Source organism: Camarhynchus parvulus, chromosome 6, assembly GCF_901933205.1.
Source record: "Camarhynchus parvulus chromosome 6, STF_HiC, whole genome shotgun sequence".
Lineage (NCBI taxonomy): Eukaryota > Metazoa > Chordata > Aves > Passeriformes > Thraupidae > Camarhynchus > Camarhynchus parvulus.
In genome coordinates this window covers 25355314-25383280 of record NC_044576.1, presented here as the reverse complement: position 1 = coordinate 25383280, position 27967 = coordinate 25355314, and the positions used below count along the sequence as shown (strand labels likewise).

The 27967-nt window shown below is 40.1% G+C and overlaps 1 protein-coding gene across 8 annotated transcripts in view; it reads right to left on the bottom strand.

The window, feature by feature from the left end:
• The window catches only part of ADD3 (adducin 3), a 92132-nt gene that overhangs the window by 21616 nt on the left and 42549 nt on the right, over positions 1–27967 (bottom strand). For 4 of the 8 annotated variants that reach the window (XM_030951722.1, XM_030951718.1, XM_030951726.1 and 1 more), the window contains one exon: positions 2648–2868. In XM_030951722.1, the coding sequence (XP_030807582.1) occupies positions 2648–2839 (192 nt within the window). In that variant the 5' untranslated portion in view covers positions 2840–2868. Of the gene's footprint in view, positions 1–2647; positions 2869–7182; positions 7427–11283; positions 11423–18305; positions 18428–21221; positions 21550–27967 lie in introns of those variants that run through there. The other 4 variants (XM_030951720.1, XM_030951725.1, XM_030951724.1 and 1 more) reach the window with 4 other exon arrangements.

Genomic DNA, 27967 nt, shown 5'->3' with positions numbered 1-27967 from the left:
AGTACATCAGAGAGATGCAGCAGCTTGATGTCTGAAGATGTCTGGTCAGGCCTGTAGCCCTTTCAACAACATGCACTGAGTAAAATATACTGTGGTTCCTGAAATAGATTCTCTAATTTTCTTGCTAAAGGATTTAGATTTTCCTACTTAAAAGAAAAAAAAAGCTTGTTAATAAAACCAGATTAAATTAGTACCTAAACTTCCTATTATGTGACAGTGATGAACCCTTTAGTTTTGCACCTCTGCTCACAGAAAATGCATGTTAAGAGCTCACCTCAATATATCACCACCACAACGTGCTTGTGTACTTTTAAGACAGTTGCTATCCTTGCTAGATACACTTCACATTTACTGATACTTGCCAGAAGAGGAGTCATTGACTATTTCTTTGATCTGAAAGCATTTATCAAGGCTTGGTGAAGATGTGCATTTATGGTGAAGACTGGGTGAAGATTCACCAGCAAAGCAAGCTCTTAAACTGCATCTCATAATTTCTCTTCTTCTAAACACCTTACAACTATACTCTCTCTGTCAAGTGGAATAATCCAGAAAAGCAACAAAGTTCCATGAAAATATCTAACACAATGTAATTCTGCAGCTATAGAACAAAAACACTATGGACAATGCTCATCAAGTCAATCCTGAACCTGAGTTACACAGACTGGTAACAGGAACAATACTTTCTGGCCATTGCGCGATGAATTTTAAATTCAAGAGAACAAGGTAAATGTTTTCAGTCCTGAGTCCCAAGGACAGTATAGCACTCAGCAGCTGGTGCCTGGAGCCTGGCATACTGCACCTTCCACCCCAAATAAATGCTGAAATTCTCTTGATGGACATTTGCTCACAGATACTGCATAAAAATGCTTTCATTTCCTTGCGTGAGAAATCACTGCAGAGTTCCTCTAAATTTTCTGTATCAGGAAAAGGGAGGATAAAAGGAGATACTGGAGGGGAAGTGGGAGCTCAGACAACTCCTCTTCGTGCCTGATCCCACACTCAGCTCCCACGTTCCCATTTCTCTCTAAGCCAAGCAGGCAGCAGGCCCCTGGCTTATTTGGACAACTGTTCCCTTACACAACAAAAACTTGCAACTTACTGGCAGCTCTGAACAGTCACTTTCCAAAACGTGCTGGGCTCAGCTTCTCTTGCAGCAGGACACTGACAGCAGCCCAGCTGCTCTCTGTCCCACAACCTTCTGTTAAAACAGCAGCCTAAACTCAGGGGTTCATACCCGCCTTCACACCCCTTCCTAAAATCTGCATGCTGACACTGCATCTACTAAAAAAAACACTACAGAGGCTGCAGCAAAGGGACTTCAATTACATCTGGCAGACTTGGCAAAAGATGCCACAAAATGCTAATGAAATAGTTACACTTATCCGATTCAATACTGTCATCAAAAGGACCAAAAAGCCACCATCACATACAAAACCAAATGATCTCTCCAACTTATTTTTATCTGTTAGGCTAAAGATTTAGTCTTTCTGCGAGTCCTGGCTAGTCATAATGTGAGTATTTTAACAGGAATGAGTAGACTCTGATCACATCTTACAATTGAGTATTTAACATAAGATGATCATAATTAAAACATTACTCAGTACCTCCTTAGAGTATTTTCCTTATAAAAGAGCCTGGCTGCAAACCCAAGCTTGCACAAATTGACTTGAAAAATAATAAATTCCTTAGTCAACAGGTTCACGTTATACTCAAAGCAACACACAGATCCAAGAGACACTCCAGGACAACACTTTAGCAAACAATCCTGTTATTCATGGATGACTATAATAGGGTGATTACTAACAGCTGTTTGCAATCTCTTTACATATGGAAAAGCTTCAAAAAAAATTACAGAAGCACCCCAATTTACAGAGGAACTGAAGACAGAAGGATCTGTAAAGCTGCTTAGCCACTTCCCAGTCCCATTATCCTCAACACTCGCATTACACATGGATACCCCTAAAGGATCATTCCACAGGTCTTACTCACTCCCTATGGCTTCAAAATACTCAAAGCAACAGCATTACTTTCCAATGTATTCATCAGGTTAAACTCAAAGAATACAGGTATTAAAATATAAATTAAAACTACTACAAACGTGGTTCAATAGATTGAATAGTTTTATATGTAGTCTGCACAGGGACTGAACTTACACAACCAGTAGATGAGCACTAACGTGGCTAAGTAGGGGTATGATCACCCTCAAGGACATAAAAAGAACATAGTCTAGCTTTTAAATAAACGTAACCCAATTATAAATGTCAATGAAAGCATTCCTGATGCAAATGATAGGTTAATATTCAAACCCAGAAAGCAGAACACCACGCAATGCCCTAATTTGTTCCTATTTGACCAGTGACTCCTTCACTCTCTTCTCCGTCCCTAAGTTTTAATTAGGAACCCTGCAGCCAGGCACATCTTTCTGTAAGAATGCAATGAAGCATAAGAATATAAAAGTATCAGGAGAAAAAAAACAACACTATAAAGGTTGCTTGTCCACAGACAAAACACCACACCAACAAAATGCCAGATAATCTGGTTAGTGACTTTTCTTAGAAGATGGTCCAGAGATATTCCATCTAGCTGTGACACAGATTTCTTTTTTTACAACACCCTTTCCATTTTACTCCCCAGTAGCGGCACTCACAGGGCTCTGCAGTATCTGGGTGACCCTCTTCCTCTGCTCCATCATGTTGAAGTCCTGTCTGAGGTCGGGGGACATGTTCCTCTCCCGGATGTACTCAGGGTCATTCTCATTGATGCGATCGAAGTACCGCTCCTTGTGAGGCATCGTGGCAGGGGGAGGAGTAGTGATCACCTGGCTGGCATCAGCACTCATGCTTCAACACTGTGCAGGGAAGGCTTCCTCTGAAACAAAAGGAAAACAGGGGAAAATGTTAGTTCAAAGGAGGCCACTTGCAATGAACTTCCAAGTCTGGACACAACTAATGTCTCCTTGCAGATCATCTAAAATGAAAGGAGAACAAGTGAATAACTATCACAATCAGAAAATTTAGGAAAGAGTCTAGAAAAATGATTAAAAACCATTAGTAAGTTCTCTGATAATGCACAATCATCTTTATTTGAGGTAAAATAAAAACCAAAAATCATACAGTTAGGAGTGACATTTGAAATGACCATTGTACATTTTATGACAAAATTCCCTCTGTAATTTTACACTACACTTACCACCTCCCAAGGTTTTTATACAGCTCTCCTTCCTGAGCTGTTCAAGCAAACACCCAGAAGAGAAGGCCTGTTTAATATCTGCCTAGAGCTCATCTCCCAGCTTGAATGAAGAAATTCCTCAATTACAGCACTTTCAAAGCATCTCATAACCACAGCCTAAAGATAATGCTTCAGGACTCAAGGACCACCAGGGAATTTCCACTGAGCTCCAGCTGGTGCCTGCTCTTTCACAAAGCACTTGGAGACATTGAGGGAACTGCAGAGGTTGTATGTTGGCTTACACAGCACTGAGGCCATATCCACAGCAAACAGCTGAGCTTTAGCTTTTCTCCTTTTGTGTGCAATTGTATGCAAAGATTCTCACTGAAGCTCATTACATTAGGAAAAGAAAAAAAAACCCAATACTTTCATGTCTTGGTAGAAAGTTTAAAAATCTCATTAAGAAACCTGATAAGCATTTGTAAACACAAACAAAACTGGATCAAAAGGAAAGAAGCAGACACCTGAATTTTCATACAAAGAATCAGGCTCAAAAGCACACTCAGTAACACCATTCCTCAAAAGCTACTGAAGAGGGACACTTTCTCAGGTTCGAGGAACAAAGAGAAGCAGGATTTGAAGGATAAGTTTATTATGAAAATACATTTTAACATGCAAATATCTACAGTCAATAATACATGTAATATAAAAATATTTGCATGAAAAAATATTTGGTATGTAAATTCACATCTTCAGAGGAAACAAGCCCAAGTCAAGCAGTGTTCAACAGTGGTGGATCAAAGTGTCCTTGCTGTGTGGCACAGTTCACCCACCCTTGTTTGTGTCACTGCAATTACCATTTGGCGTATTCTGTGAACAGTGAGCCAACGTGGAGCATCCACTCTGCTTCCACTGTAATCTCACATATTTCCCAGGTGGAACACTGGGAACCCCTGTCAAAACCAGCTTCAGCAGCCCAAGCCCTCCTCCTGCCTGCAGCAAGTCCTTTCAGTCCTTGTAACACCCTCTGCTGCTCAGCCACACCACGACCCAGGCAGGCAGGAGGATGCAAACTGGTTTTCAGCCAGTTTCCCACACTGATTCCCAAATGGCTTTGCTGACAGTGCAAGGGAGAGCAAAAGGATGAAATCCTGGGGCACTGCAGCCCTGTAACCAAGTATGAAACCCCAGACAGAAGCCACCGACAGAGGTGGGAAAGCATTAGCAGGTAAGAGCCAAGAAAACTATGTCTACGACTTTCTTTTCTACTATAGATTATGATAAAATTTGGGATTGAGATAAAACACAACAGTTCCTATAGGTTTAATTGGTTTTGCTCTTCCTGCCATTTTTTTTCCCACAGAGAGAGAGAAAAAGAAAACATCATCTGAGATGCAACATTATCCAGCTGCACACACAGAGCTCCCAGGAGGTACCTGGCATGCTGGATGAACATACCATGTTCTGGGATGTATAATTCACATCCTGGAGACAAGCTCCATGAACTCTGATGGCTTCATTCCAGAGGCTGAGGAAACACATTGGTGAGTTTTGCATGTGCTGCTCGGGTGCAGTAGGAGTTCATTCAGCATTTGCTGACTGACCTCTGGAAAGCCTGGGATGTGGGATCAGTTTGGGGATGCTGGGGAGAAAATGGGGTTTGCTTCAAGGAAGTGAGAGTTTGGGGAAAATCTGGTAGAAGTATGAAAAGAGCTTAAGTTTTTCTAAAGACTTAACTCTTGGGATGGTGTCTGGGGATCTGACCACCACTCAGCTTAGGAAAAATATCCTTATAAATGTAATTGTGTATTATGTCTCTGCTCCACTGTCCTGTGTGTACCTTCCCTCTCACCCTTGCCCAAAATGGCAAGGTTTAAGAAGAAAAAGAAAAAAACATCAGGAGAAAACATAATACCATGAGATCACTGGCTAAATGCCACAAGGCAAGAAAAACTCAGGACCAGACCTGACAGCCTTCACTGCTCCCCATCTGTGTTGGGATAAGAACCTCCATCTGAGCCAGAACAGACACTCCCATCACCCGCAGGTAACTAAAAGCAGTATAGAAAGCCAGATAGCAAGAACCTTGCTTGAACTGGTGACCAGCTGGGACTCCTGCTCTTTTCCTCCTTCCCTGGAGTTGTCTTATCTGACCATTTATTTGCCTAAGACCTGACCTGTTAACCCCAAGTAGGAGACTTGCTCAGCTGCTGATCGACTCAGTTGGCTAGATCAACTACATGCATGTCTGAACTTCAAAACACATTTATTGTTATTATTATAGGTTTATAGGACATAATTAGTTCAAGTCCATTACTTTACAATTCATTCTTACAGTGACAGAAAAGCCCATTCATCTGTAAAAATGGCACAAATGTGACTGGCAATACCCAAAATCCACGAAAGAGATTTTTCTAATTGCCTTGGACTTTAGTTTTTCCTCTTTCCTTTCAGCCTGGTTTGTTACCTCTAGCCATTAAGATTACAACACTGAAGTCCTTGTAGTACAAAACCCCTCCATTACTGAACATAATATGGGTGTTGGGTCCAGTTGTTCTTATTAGGTCTGGTTCAATGCCCACTCTGTTGGGCCCAGGCTGACTCTCATATAACCCCTACTGTTTCCTGGAAAATTTTCAAACAAATCAACCATTCTTTTATTATTTATTTGCATCTTCTACTGATTTTTTTATAAGAAAGAGGATATTTGTTAAAAATGCCATCAGCTTTAGGGGACCAAAAAATTAGTATCTCCTTCTCAGCAAAGAACCAGCATTAAGACAAAAGTATTTACAGAAAATCCAGATCTCAATATCCATGAATTGTGATAGAGGATCCTCTCCCCCACCTTTTTTTTTTAGGTTTTGTTTTTCAGCTTTGCTGCAAGGCTACTTTTGGCTTCCACCCCCTCCAATGCTGTTTATGAATCAAAGAAAGTGAGGTACCACCTTCCTGAACAGTACTAGCTAACATTACTTATGCATGCTCCAGAGTGGTTGCAGAGTCTGAGGCACAGGTAGAAACGAGAGACCCTAATAGCAAGAAGACACTCTATCTAGACTGGTCAGAACAGAGAAACATACACAGAGAAATCAAATATAAACTCAGATCTAATTCTACCCTGGTGAGAGCCATCACTCCTGGTCTGCTGAGGCACACATTTTAGCCCACATTTTGACCCAACATGCACATGCTGACACCCTAAAAAGAGATTCAAAGTTAAAGAAGAGCCCTCACTTGGGCTCACAGTTTCCCCACACTTGGTTCAACTGCTCCAATGTGGGGCCTAACTAAGAACTGAAATTCAAAATGGATAAATTTTTGTTGTACAGAATCCTCATCTCGGCTGAAAATACTTGTAAGGACCTGTAAAACAAAAAGGCTCAGAAGGTCTTGCAACAACGTAACTTGTTAATCTAACACCACTTCCCCCTCCGAGCTCTGCCCTCCTGGTTCATGCTGAACTGAATTCTGATACAAAAGAAAACAGGTCGTGTCCTCCGGTGCTTTGATGCCTTATATAGCTCATGGGTTTGGCTTCCATATCCTGTTCTGTATTTCATACAGAGAAAGTAGAACATACCCCCTCTGCCAGGAAGCTGTTTATCTCTCTACTTAGGAGTAAGTCTTATTTAATGAAAGCTTCAATTTTTTTCCAGGAACTTGGAACTGTTGATTTTGGGTTGCAACATTACATCCTGAGCATCCCCACCTGACACTTTGTAAAATCTAAGTAACCTGCTGTGTTGCTTTTGTTGCAATAACTATTTTCAATGTCAAATCACAAAAATAATCAGGGGGTCAGAGAAACAAGAAGTACTAAAGTAAAAAAAAGTGCAGGAGACCAAATGTGAGGGAAATTTATATTGAGAAAGAACCCCCCAGAAAGCACTGACTTGATATATTTATATCTTTCATAATGCATTGAATGTATATAAAAATAAATACCACCAGAGAGAATAACAGTGAAAGGACCAAATTATTAGATCACCTAGCAACAGAACATTAACCTACCTTTTATGCTGATCTTTTCTGGCTGGTTTCAGACATCTCCATTTTCTCTATGCAGTGCAATCCATCTTACTGAGAGTTCCCAGCACTGCAAACCAGCAGTGTGTGCACAGCATCATTAACTGCTGTGGCTGATTTGGGGTCTGAGCACTCGGGCTGGACCACCCCTCATCGGAGCAGCTCCTCTCAGGAGCACATTGAGCTGCTCTGCTCCTGCGATTTCTCGCCTGCTTGTTTTTAAGGAACAGTCTGCTCTCTCTCCCCACCACCCCCCCTCCAATATCTTGTCTGCCAGGAGACTTGTTGGAAGCAAACTGGGCGTCTCTTGATCTCAGTTCCAGCCTCCCCATGAAACAGGTTCCAGTCTGAATCAAAGACTTGGCTTTAGCAAACACCATCAGCTACCTACATCAGCTGGCAGCAGCACACACACTCACACACTTCAGGAATATGGGGGAATGGTTGAGAGGGATGGGGAAATATGTAGGAGAATGTGGACTGACAAGAGGGTCACCAATGTTATTTTCTGGCACTAGAAAGTTAACTGTTCATCCTCCCTCCTACATATTTTAGTAATGACACACAAATGAATAACTGCAACTCTTTCAAGGCAAAAAAAAAAACAACAAACTGGGTAAGCACCTCAAAATTAAATTAATTCTGAAATTCAACTGATGGGGACATCAAATGCCATAAATATCTGACTTGAAAGATTTTTTTTTTTAAATCTTACAATGGATTTGGGATTTTCTTACTTTACACATTGTTCAGGTGAGTAAGATATGTATTCAGATGTCAGCATTTCCTAAACTCAAATTGTGGAACTGGAAATAACCAGATAGGTAGCATTTGTTCAAAATGTTATTAAATGATTTTACTAATATACATGAATTCCTTACGCTAGTACTCAAGCCAAACTACACCCTTAAATTGACACAAATTAATTTGCATTTAAAAATAGCCATATCTCCTCCCAGCCTGCCCAGCCATTCAATCTTTTCCCCTTTATCACATCTTCAGATTCATACCAGCAAATGCCTGTAAGCGTTTTTTAAGTTGGCTTGTTTTTTTTTTTAACGGATTAATTTTCAGCTGTATCAGTTATCCTGCCAGTTAGCTGCATATTTACACAAATGTTTGTTCTGAAATAAAGGTTATGATGATACAGGAGTGTCAAACACCATTTCTTCCAGTAGCAATGCAGCCATAAACAATTTGTCATACTACAGCCCAAAATGGTTACTAATCAAATAGCCTAATCCAGCACTGCATATTTAAGTCCCTCTGCTTTTAAACAGAGCAAGGCATCTCTTTTCAGACACCACATTAAAGAGATTGTATGGCATCAAGATATATTTTTTCCTAAGAAATAAGCACTTGAGTGCATTTGAACCTTGTTTTTGTGTTGCTGTGCTAAATCTAAAGCATTATTTTTTCCCAGTTACATCATGCAATGTTAAAGTCAACACAAATAGTCAAGCTGTGCAACTCACACTTTACTCAGTGTAAATTGGAACTGAGCCAGACACACTTTATTGTCAAGAAGTGAGAACTAAGTGGGTCGCTGACAGCCACACAGAACATGAGAATTTGAGGCCTGTAGCTTTACCTGTAACTGCAGGGGTGATGTTTTTTCTCTGTTAAGGAAGGTTCCTTATAATGCACTCAGCCTGTAGCAGGTGCAGCCTGCAACTCCACATTTGCAGCCTGGCCTGCCAACATTTTTCAGCACAAGTGAGGAAAAAACTTCCGGAGCCCAGAATGCTGGTTTGATGTATCCAATATGCTCTACCACATGGCCATAAATGCTATTTGCATGTGTGGAGTCTCATAAATGAACTTGCATTCTTAACCCTGTAGACCCAAACTATTTCCTTCACTGCTACATGAGTTTTTCATGTAAAAAAAGGGAGGGAACCCTTGATAAGCAAATTATCCAGTCACCCTTTTCTGAGAGTCAGTATGATAAAAGACAAAACCAGTCTCAAAAGCACAACCCTGGGAGCTCAGCTCCAAGGTCCACCCTGCCCACTGTGGAACCTCTTCTGCCAAGGAAAGGCAGTACATAACCAGGATGTTGCCATCACTGCATTGCATGACACCAGAGCAGCCAGCAGTGTAATGGTTTCCTTGCTCTGTTCCATGAAATGTTTTCTTGCTTTACACAAAAACTGTTAAGATTGTGCAGACATTATGAACATTTTGAGATTATGATATTCTGTACACAAAACATGCAAGTCAGAACAAACCCAGTCACACATGCAAACTAGTTACAGAAAAGTAGCAGAGGAGGAACACAGAGTTTGTTGGGGAAACAATTCATGCACATGACAATGAAAAGCACTTTATTTTTAAAGACTCACCCCTGCTTATCTACATAATCACTTGTACTTAAGTCACCTAAAAATATTTCATGACTTAGCAGACAACAGAGAGCTAAATTAAAAGATTACATTCTGGTAGCACTTATCCGTATTAAGCTGTGAAAGTAGGCACACACAGAGCCCACACACAGAGACAATGGCTGAACAATGTCCCTGTGTCACCTGGAAAACATGAAACCTGGGCTCCTCCACAGTATAAAATAAGAACTTCTCTGTGAAAAGAAAACTTAACTGGAAAAGCTGATGGCAGTCACAGCCTTCCATATTTCGCAACACTCTCCCTCTCTTGCAAAGTCTCCTGCTTCCTCTGGTGACTTTTTTATTGGGCTGTCCCTGACCTGCACAGATGCAGGGTAAAACAATTCTGCTTTATATACAGATCTACATAAGGTTATGTAGAAGTAGAAGAGAGTAGTCTGAGTAGAAGAGAGAAGTCTGTTATGTAAATACTTTTTTTGAAATCCATTGAATCCATTCACATCAACCTGGATAGAGCCATTTGGAGTAACAAGGACTACTCCCAGAAATCTGCAGGAGCTCTCCTGGGTCACTGGTACAATGTGTGACATTGGAGAGCAGGGAAACCTCTTATCAATCCCAGGGCACATGAAAAGTCTTTGTGATTTATGGCAGTTTGATTATCCTGAGAAATGTCATGGCCAAAGCAGCTGCTTCCTGGGTTTTGCTGGAGGGTCAGAGGCTGCAACGGTGGGCGATCCAGATGATCGACATGAGGCAACTGCTGGATTTTACAAATATTTACACCAACAACCAATCTTGCGTATGGTAGCACACAGCTAAACCTTTTTATAGCCCAAACCCCTGGAGTTCCTCTCTCTTCACATCAAATCCTGACCTTTAGCACCACCGACAGCTCAGTATAGACCCCGTTTAAGACCACCGCCGTGTACTGACCATACGGAATTGCAGCACAACGCCCTCCATAACTCACAAGTGAGCACTGGGAAACCTGGCCAACAGCTAATCTCAGTAGGACAATTGTAACTGGAAACTTGAAGAAAAGATGAAATTGCGCCAGGTCTTCGATCATACAGTCTTCAGGACAAATTGTATCTTTATTAATATTATGCACCACACCCTGCACAACTCTCCCCAGTTCATCTTGGGATCTCTGAATCACTCTGCCATAAATTTTATATGAAGAGCAATAACATAATCACATTAATACACCAATATCAACTTGACTATGTCAAAATAAACTGGCTAGCCTCTCAAAAAAGGAATTTTAACATTTTACTGACTTATACATCATTCTCGCATTAAATAGAAAACAAGATCATTTTAAAAAGCTGATTTACGATAGCTATAGTTAAAACTCAAAATATTTTAGATAAAACAACACAACTACGTATATTGATTTCACAATAAAGAAGAGGCTTAGTGGGAATGTTATGGTTGTTTTAAGGTTTTTAACTATCATTTACAAATAGTAATTTTAGGGACTAATGAAAGTGTGAGACAAATGATGGCAGCCAAGCACAGGCCTGACTGTACAGCAGACACATTGCCCCTGACTGGCCATGAGCAAGGGAAAAAACCTTAGGCATTGTGAGAAAAGAGCTATCCCCTTACTCTAGCAAATCCTTAAAAAAGGCAAGCTCAAATTGAGGTGTAGAGGGAAGGCTCTGTTAATAGGACTAACAGCTTATATCAGCCATGAGATGGCACAAGGGACAAAAAACTGTAAATCCCTACTCACAGATTATGCTGAGAGTGTCTTTTCTCACCCCATTCAAGGCTTCAAGACTTTCTTTTTCTCCATTTCCAAAATTAGTCTTGCTTTAGGATATGGGACATTTTTCCCCCTTCTTGGTCCATTTACAAACAAATGTTTGTGACTGTCAAAATACAACAAGGGAAAAGTGAACAAACACACAGAATTTGATGGAGGTTATAGTTGCATCCCTAATACTTACAAAATGATCATCTTTAGAGGACTTAAGTTACACATACCTTATGCTACAATTTTTCATGTTTTTCTGGCTGCCTTGAGGCAATCCTGCCCCTCCCAGTGCACGTGTTTCAGTCCCCCACCTCTGAAAATACCATTCCCTAATTGTGCTAAGCACATCTCTCCATGAAGCTTGAGTCTACAGCGGTTACACAAAGGCAGGAGGGTTAAAAATAATCTGGGGGAGGAGAGCAGGGGAAAGTGCGGAGCAGAGCAGAGCAGGGCCATAAGGACCTGCCTGCCCTACTCAAAAGTTCAAAAGGCAACTACTTTATTAGTTGTGTTCACAGCATGTTGCTTTAATTATCCTTCCCAGGGAAATCCCTAGGATTTACAGTAGTGAGAAACACTTTTTCTGTGTATAGTCACATGGTTAATATTGTCTTCAACTTGCTTGAAAATAATTAACCCCCCCCCAACAAACTACCCAACTAGCATATGCAGAAAGTTTCACATGCCTTCAAAGTTTAACCTATACAAATATGCACATCAATCTCAATTGACTTGGCCTGAATTTGACCTCCTTCTTGTCCCTGCCACCTTTTGCTCATGATACTAGAAAAGCAAATTGAATTTAGAGAGCCAAAGATCTTCTACACCTTCAGGAATGGAAAACTATTCCCCTGAATTTCAAGCAAGCCCAGCTGATGGCAGAGGGTCACTTTGGACTTAACTGCAGCACTGAATAGAGAAGCAGATGTGCCCAGAGCAGCAGCCAGCACATCTCTGAACAAGTGCAGAAGATTTACTAACAAAAGCTTTGGTAAGACAAACAGTGAGGGGTAGGGTGAGTCAGCATCAAGCCCAGTAGTAAGAGCAGTATTTTAAAAGTCAAAAGCAGAATACATAAATATTTCATAATTAGGTTACTATTATTTTCCAGTACAAGCAAGCAAGCAATTATGTACTGTTATCCCATAATTCTCCTCCTCCATCATCACTTGTAAGCCCTGAAAACTTGGATAAAATAAAAGACACTCCACAGCTAACTACTCTGGTACTACAGAGCACGGATGCATCCTGGCATGCTTCACAAAATCATGGGGACTTGCACACATCTGTGATTGTTCTTAGAATGGAACACCAGCTGACACTGAACACTTGTCCTAGAGACTCAAACCATCATCTCCTTTGATCTCAGTTGCACGAAGCATGAATATTTCATGTCTAAAGAGGAGATGGTCCAATGTACTGAGAACAGAACTTCAGCCAAGGTGGTACAAGCAACCATGCACCCCAGACTGCTTCAGAAGACACTCACTTTATACTACAGCATTATCATGCAAGTGAGAAATGAAGAAAAGCTTCCTGCTTTCTCCTCTAACCAGGGACTTGAAGAAGCTGCAGCACCAGTAACTCAGAATTCCAGTTGCAAAAACTCTGTTATAATTTTGAAAGCATGTGCAGTATTTGATCAGTCACATGCAGCACTAAAGACTCTCCCTCAAATCCTTCCCCAAACAATTCTTCCAATTTTGCCTTCTACTGGCTTTTTTTTTTGTTTGTAATTTCAAGAATATTCTGAAGCCAACAAATATATTAGATGGATCTGTCTTCTAGCTAACTAAATACTTAAGAGTAATTTTATTTGAATTTCCAAAGCTCATGAGTAAACCTGGCCTGAAAATGCTATTGGCTTGTTTGCAAATAAACCTGTGTATGTTTATACTGGGTAGAAGTATCTGACACCTTACCCATGGGCTGAAGTTCAGAGCCTGAAATGTAGAGGCAAATTCTTCTTTCAACTCTAACATTAAGAATTAAAAGCAACAAATTAAAAAGTCAGTTAGTGATTTTTAGAAAAATGACATTATGTTCTGAGCTTTGGTGATGCTTTTTCCCCCTCAATATTTGAATAACTGATGGAAATGATCCTAGGTAAACAGCATTTCACCTTACACCATAAGAAAATTATTGATGATACAAAAAAATGTTTGAGGCTATGGAGAGTCCATCTACTTCATGAATAAAGGTAAGTAACATCTTTTCTAGGTTTTTCAAGTTTTTTTTTTCACTTTTGTGTTGGGTGCTTCATGAGTTTTTTTATAAACATCTGTGAAAACCTAATACTGTTCAAAGAATTAAAGATCCCCATGCAAGAACATGCCCAAAAAATACCACAAAACTTGATTAATACAGTGCTGAATAGTAGGTGATTAGATGCTTGCCAAGGGCTCCTTCATGACAACTCTCACAGACGTGCTGGAATGCTGTGGAGGACAGCACTGACCCAGGGCAGCCAGAGCTCTGAGCTCTGCCTTAACCACAGTGGGGATAAGGAGGAACCACATCTTTTCTTTGGAACTCATTTCTTAATCCAAAGAGGAAAAAAGGAATCTGCAGGACTGATCTGGTCTCAGGAGTTTGATCTCAAAGGTTTCTGGAAGAATAGGAGTAGGTGCTGCTTTTAGAGTTTGGCAGTACTTAGATTTATTTCTTTCCTGTAAGATGTGTTCCTCTAACTTGCTAATTTATTGCAGCATTTTGGGCAGGGAGATAGCTGGATTTCAATTTTTATTTTAATTACTGAGTGATGCTTCCAGTGTGCATTGAAACAAGCATGTAAGATACCATTTGGGGGTTGCTGTGGATTTATAATTTTGTTCTTTTTAATTCTCTGGCAAATTGCTAAGGAATTTTGATTTTGGCCTGCCTCATCAGTACATGTTCTCTCCCTGTGATAAATTATCAAAACTAATCAAAGTTTGTACTGAAAAGCAGTCAGTATGATGTGATGAAAGCATGCAAAGTTTTGTGTTATATGAACAAACTTTTTCTTGAGACTTCTGGCTTCAAACTCAGGAAAGTGGAATTCATAATGAGAAACACTCCTACCTGGCACACAACCCCCGTCCCTCAGAGAGTGCAATTATACAATTATGCTGGATGAAACCTGAAGAAAGGTTTTCATTACATCTATCCTGTGTTCATTTTCATGTCATATTTAACATGTTGTTTGTGTGATACTGGACTGGGAGGCCAGTGGTTTCTAGAAGACTAAAATGGATAGTTTATTTTTTTGAAGTTATTTTTAACTGTCACATTCACGAGGCACTGGATATAAAGCCTTTAATAATTATACATCTGATATATAAATAGCAAAACATGAGAAATAAGTAAACAAACAAAGCCATCCCTTCCTGGCCACTCTTGGCATGGTGCAGCAGGCTGTGGGCATGCCTGGCTGTCCAAAAGTAAATAAGCAGCCATCCTGAGCTAAGAGCACATTCCACCTTTTCACTCTCTGTTATAAACTGTCTCCCACAACAGTAAGTTCTCCAAGCTGGCTGTTTCATTCTTGTATCCACAAAAAGTAAGTGCTACCTTGTGTAATTATGACAGCACTTTCACAAGTTCAGAAACATAATGCCTTAATGCTACTTGTCTATTTAAGATTGTAATATTTTATACATCTAAAAGGTTTTTGTTCCTTTTGCAGGAAAGTATGTTTTAGTCTTTAAAACTGAGAATTTAAATTGTCTCTTGATTCTGCAAACTTGTGATAGAGTTCAGTTAATTATCTACACTTAACATGGACTTTCTTTTACTCAGTGCCCTATAATCAGATGGACTGAGCAACTGGTACTTCAAGTACTGAGGATGCTGCTCAGCATCAAAATCCTACATCTTTAACTAGATATCAGCATCTGTAAAGCACAAGCAAATGATGTTTTTACCTTTGTACCATGTTTGGCTTAAAGTAAGCAATAGGTTCAGAAGTTAAGTGGCAGGAATGAATACATGCACAGCATGATCAGGTATGATCTCACTTTCATAGAGCAGCAGGTGAACAAGCAGTACCTGGACCTCTCTCTGACCCGCAGCATGAGCCCAGACACAGATTCAGTCATTTTAAATAACCTCCCATGATAATTAAGCTGAAGTTGTGAACAAGTATCATTTAGCAAACATAGACAATCAAAGGGGAACTTGGATATAGAAGAGTCAATAATTTTCTTTCTTCTTAATAAGTAGTGTTTGTGCCCAAGGTGGGAGTACTTCTGAAACACGAACAAAGCAATAGGTATGTTTGGAAATTTAAATCTGTAGGTTAAATTTAAAAACAGCATGTACCCTCATAGCATACTAAAGGCTACCCAGTGTTAAAACTGCTATCTATAAATAGCATAAGTTCATTGTTCTGAGAGGAGACCAGCATTAAAAATTTTCCAGGTGCCAGTGAGCAATTACCCAAGTTAGTTCTACCTGAGCAATAAAAGCACTTGACAAAAATGAGAAATGTACTAGTAGGGGTTGATTTTTTTTTGTGCCCTCTTCTTCCATTTCTTCCATTTCCAATTGCACCATTACCACTAAAAGCAAGATAAGTCAATTCAACTAATAACACTGATACCATGTTAAAAAAATAAAAAAAAAAAAAAGAGGGAGAGAACCACATTTTCATTTTCATTGTTGTTCTTGCATCTCATCTGACCTCCTCAGTACAACCACGAAAAAGACATGGCAGGGGAAAAAAGGAGGAAAAACAAAAGACCAAACCAAAAATCTGAACAATTTGCTGCACAGGCTCAGAATATCAGTTAAAAAATATAGCTGCTCTGAAACATTTAAAGAGAATACAAAAGGGCCTCTACAATAGTATAACCTTTGCCTCTGTCTGCCAGCATCACAGTTTACACGGTTTCCATGGAAACCCTCTGCAAACATACGAATGTGCTTGTTGCGTTAGATGTCGAACAGAAAATCCTTTGTGGCAACTCCGGAGGGCCATGGCCAGTGCCAACCTCCCAGTGGAATAATGCCCTCCACTATGCCTTGCCCAGCAGGCTCATGACACACTCGCTCACATGGCACAGCTGCTGCCATCACTTGTTTTCCCCAACTGATAAAAAAAGGAAAAAAACCCCAAAGAGATATGCGCACATCATAACTATTAAGTATTTCCTCCTTCATGGAGAGCCCATTTTGCCTTCACCAAACTGACAGCAAAGTCTTTGGTTCTGGACTCTCAGATGCAATGCAGGAACTGCTCAGTGAGGACTGACTGGGAGGCTTCCAGCAGGGCACTGGGAATACATTTGCATATTGAGTAGATAGCTACCCAGGAAGGGGATGCCACAATTCTTCATTATTATGTGCTTTGAGAAAAACACATTAAAAAATACACATAAAACCTCAGCATGCAATAGGTACACCAGTCCAGAATATAAAACTAGTTTCATCACCTTATTATTTCTCATCATGGAAAGACCAACTGACCTACAAATAACTCACTGGATGGGCTCCTCTTTCAGCCCTGAAGGCAGGGAAATTCTACCCAAGATAGGGAAGTGTCATCAGGAGGGGTGGTTTCTTTTTTTTGTTGTTAGGGGTATGTGTGTAAGTGAAAGATGATGAACTAAAAAACTGGTTTCTGCTTTACAAAAGAGGAGTATTGCTACTGGCAAACATCTGACTGTTGTGTGCCTTCTGGATTTTCTAAAAATTCATGTCCACTCTGTATCTGTACATGTTTTACCAGCATTGAAATATGAGCGCTTCTAATAAAAGTGCACCTTCAAGACCAGCAGCATACATACCTGGAACATACACTGTCTGTAGGCCAAAACATCACCTTACATCCTTATTCCTCTGAAAAAACAAATTTTTGGTACAGCAAAATAGACATTAGAAAAAGCTTCTTCAGCCAGAGGGTGGTTGGCACTGGAACAGTTCCCCAGGGCAGTGGTCACAGCACCAAGTCTGACAGAGTTCAAGAAATGCTTGGACAATGCTCTCAGGCACATTGTGTGATTCTGGGGAATGTTTCTTTGCAGGGCTAAGAACTGGACTTGATTTTTGTGTGTCCCTTCCAATTCAGTCTGTTCTGTGATCTTGGGACTCTAACTTCTGAGATATCAATGGCTAATTGCTACCTAATTGCTCATCAATGTGCACAGCTTCAGGGGGATGACCTTCAGGGAGGATGACACCTCCAAAGGCCACTTTTAAGATCAAAATCTTGGGACCTTGCATGGGATGGGAAAGCCTGACTGTGCCATTCCATGTAGAATTGGGAAGGTTAGCATCTTTCTGCTTGTGACAGGACTCTTCACCTGCCATTCAGCCATTTCCAGCCACTTTTACTCTCGGTGGCAAAAACCAGCAATGTAACGGTTTTGCCTTAAAAGCTGAAGAATGAAGGAAAACAGATTTTGTACTAGAAAGAGAAAACAAACTGAACACTTTCAACTTTGCCAGCTCTCTGTTTTTGTGTTTACTTCTTTCCCTTTCCCAGAGAGGGCCCTGAGGGGAAGCCCTCCCTGCTCCCTCATGGCCACCCTCACCTCACACCCACCGCCAGCCCAGGCCCCCAGGCAGCAGCTGCCAAATTAACTCTGAGAGCAGCCAATCTCTGCTTTTAGCCTTGCCTGCAGAACACAGGACCGCGGGGGTCACTCAAAGCCCGTGTTGTTCCAATGCTCTAATAACCCATTGTTCCCCCCGCGGCCGCCTCAGCGAGATAAAACGAAAGGCCGCGTTTTCCGAGGGTAAGCGAATTCCTGCTGCCAGCCAAGGGCTCGGCCTCACATGGGGCCAGCCCATCCTGCGGCTCGGCGGGGACGTGGTGGGTTTGTTTTTGTTAGTGGGGGTTTGCAGGAACATCTGCTCAGGGAAGGGATGGTGTGGGTCTCGCCATCGCCATCTCCACAGGGCTGTGCAAAGCTGTGTTCACTCCCTCCGCACTCAGTAAAGATACTGCATTGACAGTCTCACGGCTAAAATATGGCTCCTACCTGCTGGATACGGGTTTATAATCTGCTTCCTACCTGAGGCTGCAGAAGGATTGACAATCTAATGGTTGCTACTGTAAGTTTTCCAGGAGAGGGGAGCCACAGCACGGGCTCAGGGCAGAGAGCCCCCACAGCAGGGCTGAGGCAACCCCAGCATCACATCCACCAGACTCCAGGTACACAATGTGTAAGTACTGGGACGGGAGAAAGGACAAAACAGGCATAAATTAATCCAACAATACAGGAAATTATAATATTGAAAAGTCACTCCTTTTATATTTTCACCACATCCTCTTGTCCAGTAATGAAGTTCACTGAACATCATTAACACTCCGCTAATGAGACATCCAACTGCCCAGAACAGCAATAACGAACGTGAGCTCTGTTTCCACCAAATCTACCAGAAAGATTTTTAAGGGTCTGCTTTCCCACTGACATGAACACATGACTCCCATTAGCCTTAATAAAGGAACAGTGCATTCAGTGGGAGAGAAACTTCCCAAGGTTGCATAACTGAACTGCAGCATGCTCAAGACACAGTATAGACTGCTAAGAGAAGTTAGCAGTCCCAAAACTACATGGCCAGGCCAAAGTCTTCCATTACTTTCCCATTAACTTTTGTCATAGTTCAGACTTCCTTGCTTTAGGCAGTGAGAGTACTCAAAGCTTTTTTTATGACAGAAAAAGGGAAACATAAATTTTTAATGGAAAAGCAAATCAGAAAGTGGGATGTTTAAATTTCTATTTTTAGGCTGAAATAAATTAACTTCAGATATGGACTTTCTTAATGCATTGTCCCTACACACTATTCTTGACTCCACAGTATATAAATTCTTAGTTTTCTAACAATGCAAATTTGTTGACAGGATGACAGGTTAAAGTTTATCTTTCAGGCTGCTTCCCTTGCCCCAGTCACAAAAATCTAGTTATGTCAATTTATGTCCCTTTCAGTGCTCAGTGAGGCGAGGAAAAGGAGTGGAGTGCCAGAATGTGGAAACAATGCAAAAAAACTAATGCCAGAACTTAGTATCTGCCTCCTAGGCTAAGCTCTGCTCGCCCTCACAAAGCTTTGGGATTAATATTGTGTATCTCAAAACTGTGCTTAAGAAAAACCTTCATTCCAGATGTTGAAAGCATGATTAATCTACTGGAAGTTAGAAGCTTTTTGTTCATCTCCTCTCCCCAGTTTATATATTTTAAAATATATAATGGGTACTTAGCTCTTGTTTTTTTTTTCTTTGACCAGGGTGCATGTATGCTTTTGGATACTAGAAAACTGAATTTAATAGACTACTTAAAACTAGTTGGTCATGCCTTTACCATAAGAATCTCTCTGATTCTGGTGTAATGAAAGAATCTGATGTAATTTAAGAAATTCAATACGATTGCAGCATACATTAATGAAGGCTGCCTCATGCACTCTGCTGTAACTTTAAATGAGAATAGACTTCTCCATTATCTATCACACTACAGTGACTAATATGGGAGAATATCTAGTCTGCTACTACTCACACACATGATAAAAACTCATTAGCACACATACTCACAGAAGCTGAACTACTTTGATACAGTAAAGAGAGATGGGGAACTACATCTCTCTTTACAATTGCTGTAACTGTGTGACCAGTAATGAGCTGTTTTAGAGAGCCATGTGTTTAAACATATCAAGATTACCTACCTATAAAAAACCCCCAAACCAACAACAATGAAAAAAACCAACTCCAAACCAAACTCAACCACAAACCAAAATATAAGTGATTCATTTTATTTCACAGACTTAAAAGCTCAAAGGTACAGGGACCCATGGTACTGCAGCACAATGCAATCAGCCCTGTGCCCCATGTGGCTGTGCTCACTTTAGCTGCCAACAAACCCTCAAAACTCCAAGCCCAGTCCTACTGAGTCTGGTGTTCTCCTTGGCTTAAGCAGAAGCAAAATCAGATCTCATTTCCTTAAAAAAAAACCAAAACAAAAAACCAACAAACCCAACCCATTCCATAATATACAGAATGACCAATGCTAACAGACTGATTTATGGATACGTGATATTAACTACAGTAGGAAACTCCATTCAAACAGAGAAACTGTAACTCACCAGTCATGTCACAACACTGAAGGCAAAAATCATGCTGGTGTCAAATAGAAGACACTCATATTACAAGACAACTATCTGCAGCATCCATCCCCAACCATTCCGTCAAACACACAACTGCAATAGCACAAAGCATCTTTATGACACGAATAAAAGGCTCTTTAAATGCTCCTTTTATTTTTTATTGAATGAACCCACTCTTACACAAAGTTCACTCAACGATGTCTCGAGCTTTAGCACTGCCAAATCCTCTATTTCATTAGTCAACTATGGCTTGTCAGTCACACACAGAACAATCTGAAGTATTTATTGACTGCATACAATTTCTTCATGTAGTAGGTCAGGTGGTTGTTTAAGACACTGAAGTTATTACTATATTGATAAATGTAGTTGTCAGGACAAGAATCTTTTCAGTGTTACACCACAGCTGACCAAACATTTCCCTGCTCCAAGTTACTGGCAAAACTCAAAGGGAGTTAAAAACCAAAGCCACAGACTCCTCCCAGGCAGTGTTAGTTTCAGCATTTTCTGTAGCTGACTCTTCTCACAGATCAGTAATCTTTACTAACAGTGCCTCCCTCCAAGGAAGCACACTGCACCACACCTCCCAATTGTTTTAGAAGTACATATATACAAAGACCACAGTTGAAAAAGATACCATCAGACCTGGCGAGTCCAGAGAAATCTTGTCCTAAATATTTTTCAAGTTTATTCATGAGAAAAGGGTGGAGAAAGAAACCACAGCTGAAAGATTCACAAACATGAACTCATTTACAGGTTTGCAAAGCAAATCATGCCACCAACCTGTCACGTAACCCACAGGAAAACACCGTGCAGACAGTCTGGATCAAGATACTCACTGTCGGATGAATTAAATTGCCCAGCTCCTATATGAGTTCCTTAAAACTGGCTGGATTTTTTTGCCACTCTTAATCTTGCAGTCAGACAGGCACTAGATTAAAGTGAAGGCAGAGCAGAGAACAAGCAGTCTCTAACCTTTAACAACTTCTTACATGCCAGGGTAATTAAGAACAGTGTTCTCATACACTGGTTTATTGCCTTGAAAAGATCACCAGTTGGTTACTGGCCATAAAAACAACTGCATCTCTATAATTCCTTAAATATTTACTAACAACATACACTAGAGTGCAAACCCCAGAACTCTATTCTTGATACTCAGACCTTTCTGTCCAAACACAAATTGACAAAAAGACCTTCTGGCTAAACCACTCCAGAATGCTTTTACTCTTTGGTTTTCAAGCAGAGATCTGCCTTTTTCCCCTCCCTACAACACCACCCACTCTTCCAAACAAATAAGTAATCCAGTGTTGCACAGGAATTTTAATTGTTTCCATAACTTCTACTACCTGCCAAAAAAGTACTTAGTATGACAGATATGGAACAGGGTGCCTATGATACATGTATATTTATAATAAGATATGACCATACATATGGATATGTACAATATACAACTTATGTAATAGTTAACTTTTGTATAGCTATAAAAACTAAAAGCCTTTCAAGGAGGCAACCTTCGTTCTTTGAAGTAACAGCCATGATTTGAGTTACTGACTCTCAGGCTCAGATTTACAATCAAATTACTACAGCTGAACTTCCTGCATACCATGTGAGCCAGACTTGGGTTGCTGTCCCCTTGCGTGCTCTTAGCCACGACAGACAAGGTCACAGCGGAAATCCCTTGCATGGAAGGCTGAAAAACTGGGATGCAAGGATGCACTCCTTTGTATTTGCTGGAAGTACAATCCCACAGCTCTGTGCAGCAGTCTCTGCAACAGTTTGGCTGATGTGGGTGCTGAGACTGAAAGTTTGGCTCCCTTCAAGAGTTGTGCAATTTCTATTTATTTATTTATTAAAGATCTTGGTCTGTCAACCCTTCCTCACTCTGTACAGTATTTACCACAAATAATGGCTCTGGTTTCAGTGGAACCTTTGAAACACTCATCTTAAGATACAAGGAGTTACACAACCCAAGCTGGTGGGGACATTTTCAGCGTATTTGTACAACTTCATTTATTTAGTTATTAAGACCAGGTCTTAAAACAACAAAACCTTTTTCAAGAATTTGTTTAAACAATTCATTCCAGGTATGACACTATTTATAAATATATGGTATGCAAATACTGTACTAGTAAAATACTTATGAGAGTTGTAATTATTTTGGCAAAAGAGCTTAGAGATCTTCCCTGAGTATACTGCATGGCAGCATAAGCCTACTAGTAGGGGAGGTGTAACAATTCCATAAAACAAAAGTGCATTTAAAACAGTTTAATAAACAAGGGGAAAAAGATCTGTTATACTTTTATACTGGAAGCTCACAAAATTATTATCTTCAACAACAGGTACCACACATTTTCCACTGATTTTACAACTAAGCCCAGCATGCTGCAGCTTCTGACAGCATTAGGGCTTAGAATCTACTTTTGACAGCATTTTTTCATTTGTGATGGGTGATTTGTTTTTGGATTGTTATGGGCTGGGTGAAGCCTCGAGGCAGACATGCAGCCCTGTTGATAACATATGTATTTTCCAACCTCGTGATAAATTTCCCATAACTGCTGGGCTGGAACATGACTTTCAGCAACTTGACTGTTTCACATTTGGCTAAAGCAGCATCAGCTCATTTTATAAATTAGCTCCAAGAGTATACATGGAAGACAACCATTTTCATAACAGATTGCTTTCAACGCTCAGCTTCAGACTCCTAGGTTCAAAAAACAATGATTACTGCTTTCAGAAATCCAGATCTCGTCAGCCAGATTTTTTTCTCAAGCTGGAAATCTAAAGTCAGAAATTAATTTCACAAGGTGCACCAGGAATTTGAATATCAATGTCAAGAGCACTGGTTGCTACATCTTAGGAGAGGTTTTACTTCGTATGCAAATCCTAATCTACACGTATATTTCAGTACTCTTACATTACTCCCACTGAGACGGTCTGTGCTGTTTTCAAAGCCTTAAAACCTTGCCTTTCACAGCTGCAAAGGAAATGACAAGAGAAGAAAAACACAGCCCAGTGCATATCAGCAATTAATTCCATCCACAATTGCCCAGCTGTTTGTGCATGGAGGAACTGGGCTGTTTCCCCTCTGAGCTTGGGCCACTGAAAGCTGATACGGCCCTTTCGGAGATGTGGGCTGCTGGTAACGTGTCAGGAATGCGCGCGCGATCACACGGAGCTGCAGGGGAAGAAATGAAATCCAGACTGAGTATCTGTGCTAGGAGGATAAAGTTATCTGGGGCAGAGGGAGGCCAGCAAAGCCAGGCTCAGCCTGCAGGGCACAACCATCACTGGCAGAGACAAGGCGGGATGAGCTCAGAAACCTGCATGTCTGTGTCAGCTCTGCCAAGGTGTTTTTATGTTGGCTGATGTCAGACAGGTAGATCTGGGGGCACCTCACAAAAGCTGTTACTTTGACTTGGGATCATGCTTTCCCAGCAAAGTTGCAATAGAGACTTGGCTCCATCCATTCTAGAGTAAGACTTATTAGTAATGAATCTCACCAATGCTTGCAGCCCTGAGGCCCCAGAACTTAAGGCAGAATTCAGTCCTTTAGAGTCTTTCCTATGAATGAAATCCCCTCATGCCACCCTTGGGATTTCAGGAAAGACACAGAGTACATAAAAGGGGGATGCTATAGGTACCATCAACAAACCTCACCCTGTTAGAGCCCTGGAAACTTCTGCCCACTCAAACTCACTAGTTTACATGAACAGCTAATTTTTTCCTCTAATACTTTTAATAATTTAAAAAAAACAACATATATTTTTTCCCTACGTTAATCTAAGCCCATCCCCATATAAAAATTCCAAATTGATTCCTTTTTGCTGGGTAAAGCCACACACAGAAAAACACTTGTAATATATATTATTAGCATTTTTTTCTTCAGCTCCAACACCACCAGTAAAAAATAGCTCCTTTGATTTTTGGTAGCAGCAAGTCACCTTTTCATTGGATGGAGCAATCAATCCTCTAAAAACTGTACAGGTATTCAAAAGAATGACACTAATAAGAAAGTATTTTCACTTGACCATTTTCAAGACCAGGGCCTATGGTAAGAAGTAACTATCACAGGGCTATTCCCTTCACAAAAAAACAATGAAGTACCAGCTTGTGTATTTTGTTGAATAAACTGAGCCTGCTAAAACTACACGCTTGTGCCCCAATGCGTGGAAAGAAAAACATTCTGCAGAAATAAAACTGTGAAATGTCCATACAGTAATAAAACAAATGGTAGAAAAATATCCTTCTAGCAAACAAGATTGATGAAATATTTAAACATTACCTTTTCAAGAAAGGATCTCTAAAGTTTAGAGCTATGCTTCTGGAAGCTTGGTATAATCTCCAAAACCATGATACAATCATGCAGTGTTAAAATTTAGAAAACAGAAAAGAAGAGGACTTTCAGTAATTTACAGCTTCTCAAGGAAAGTAAATCCAAACCCTATGGTTGACTGGAAGATATAAATTTGTACAGACAGCTTAAAATACCATCCTTTTTTTCTCTCTTGGAACCAATGAGTCAATAAAAGTTAAACAGAAGCAGCACATTTTTAAATCAGACGCACAGCACAATTTAGACTTCATGTAATCTCACTATATTGCTGCATGAACAGTTCCACTGCCGCTGGAAAGCAAGAACAGCACGCATCATTCTTCCCACAATTTCATTTTTAGCTACCCAACATTGGGCAGATCCATGGGGGGATGATTTCCTACATTGCTTACTGTCTGCCACAGCAAAACCTGGCTTTTTCACATGTTAGAAACATGCACAGAAAGTTTCTGGAGGTGATCAGTCAACCACATCACACTGAGAAATGCCAAGACCTCCAAGGTACATAGGCCACCTTCCCAAGACTATCAGTTCTTTTCACAGGAAGTTCAGCAATGCAAATAATTTTTGTTCTTAATATCCTACTTATTCTAAATATTGGATAATACAAGACAAAAGTATTTTTAAATAGTAGAACATGGAGAAGTCCTTAAAAATCCCAGAAGGATTAAAGGCTTTTTTAGACTTACCTCAAAATGGAAGATATCTCAGTAAAGAAAGGAATGATGCTAGAGCTGCAGAGGCCTTAAAAAATTATGTAGCTTAAAAATTCCTCCTCCCCCAGCCACACTAACTAGAATGGGTGTTAGTTATTGATTTCAAATTTGTTTCTCAGGCTCAGTTTTCAGCAATATTTTGATAGAAGGCTGTGAAAATACTGATAGATGCTAAAAGTGATAACAGTAAGTTTCACTGCATCAGTAGAACTCAGCTGAGCACTACAAATAGAAATCATTCAAGTGAATCTTGCAAGTGCACATATGCCAACTGGCTAACTGAACACAGCTCTTCACTGACTAGTCTCTTCTGTTTGCTACTTCTCCAGAGCAAAATTCTCTCTTGTGAAGCAAACCTATCCAAGATCTTTGTGCTCTTTAAAAGCATGAAAGATCTACCCCAGAAATAAACCACAATTCTTCGGCTTGTAAGGATTTACCATTTAAATTTTGGCATGATGCTTCAAGCTGGCAAGCCCACATACCACTTATGTCCCAAACCAGACTTACAGATGAGTAATAGTGAGGTTTAGCTGTGCACACCTCTCACATTTGATACACAGCAAAAAATTTCACACCAAAAGAATGCAAAGGGGGTTTAGAAAGCCCTAATTTTCACATCCAGCTGTAATACATGCAAATTGTTTTACTTATGCTGAATATGAACATATATCACATTTGCTGGAATAATTATTGAAATGTGGAAGTTGTTTGATTGTGCCTAGAAATGCTTACTATCACATAATAGTTAAGGATAAATAGCACCATCTGAACTTGCAAGAGAAGTTCATACTTCACAGTTAAATAATTTGTGAGTCACTTGGGATGACCTAAGTTCTTTTCTCTCTGAGATGTGAATCAGGAACAAAGTTGCTCAATGTCTAAAAGGTCCCAGTTCGAAAGAAAAATTCCTAAGTCCTAAAGCAACAGCTTTCATTTATCATCTATATTATCTACTGAGTACTGAAATTTAACATCTTCACGTTCATCATTTATGTTTGTGAAACCATTAGGTCCTAGAGTGCAATTCTTTCTGCCTAACTTCAGATAATTACATAGCACTTGAATTCACTGTCTAGCTAAGCTCTCTCTGGCATGAAGTGAGTAATTATCTAGACTTCATTGGCTGAGCCATACACTTAGAGTTGTTCCAACAGAGGCACACAATCCACAAGCAGGCACTGATATTGCAGGGATCTTGAGTTATGCAAGGCACGTGCTGCTCTGAAACACTGACAAGCCACAGGCAAGGCAGAATGAACATGTAAGAAGAGATCACTTAACTATTTTATTAGCCCAGGGGGAAAAAATCCAAGTGGCATATATAAAACCAATTCAGTAAATTATTGCAATTCACGTGCACAACGGGTAATACACTTTTCTATGCATCTCACAACCAGAGGTCTTTTTTCACATTGTCCAAGTCAACACCACATATTACAGACCAATTCTCAGCAGTGAGATACAACACAGTATAAAATGAGAACCTCGGTGCCAAGCACATCCCAAGATCTGGCAACAGTGTGAGTGTAGACTAAAATATGCTGTGAGAAACTGTCACCAGGCACAAACAAGGTTTCAGAATACCAACTGCAAGAGCTGCCAACATAACAACCATTAAGTAAAAATATATGACCAATTCCTCAAAAAATATAAAAAAATAAAACCTCAACATGTAGGGAATAGAACAGGAGGAAAAAGTGAAGGAAGGAGGAACAGAGGAAAGGTAGCAGATATATTTTATTTGGTTTGCAATCAAAATACAAATTTAATTGATTACAAACGTTCATCCATGGAGACTATTATAAAGCAAACAAGCTTAATAGGAAGTAGTGTTTAACAAATTCCATAAATGATTTTTAAAGTAATGACAAGGCTTTCTCTCCCATTCTCAGTAAGTGCTTGAAGCTAATGTGCATCTCAAAGACTGTCTTCTGTATTTTACTGTTGCTGTCAAGAATGAAAAATGAGCCAAAAAGTTAGCAAATGCACTGCACAACTCACACTTGACATCAACGTGGTACTAGAGTCTCTACATCTCAGTGTTAGCATGACATGTAAATAAACAAAGCACTTCTTTATAGTAGAAATCCTTTAATGGTTCATGCTGAAAGTGGAGTAAAGGCAACAACAAACCCCTCACATCCATCAGCCCACTACAAGCACCTTGCTGTATTCATGGCAATAAAGAGTTTATTGCAGTGAAATGTATTGAATGCACTGTACTGAAATGTATTTTGTAAAAGCTGATTTATGCTCTCCTCCTTGCATGACAGTTTGATGAGCCAGGGCTGAATTGGCATGATGCATGACAAACACGCAACACTAAGTTATGGTTAAGATGAGAGGATTTTTGAATACTTTTCTAAATCATACAAGCTTATCAGTACCCACCTACAAACATATGCTTTCTTCCATATGACACAATGTGCAAAATAGCAATGGTGCAAACTTCATGTTTTATGCTTGAAAGAGAATAGCATAATTTTATCTACAGTGTATACTCCCAAAGCCTAAGGGAAAGATTTGGTGAAAG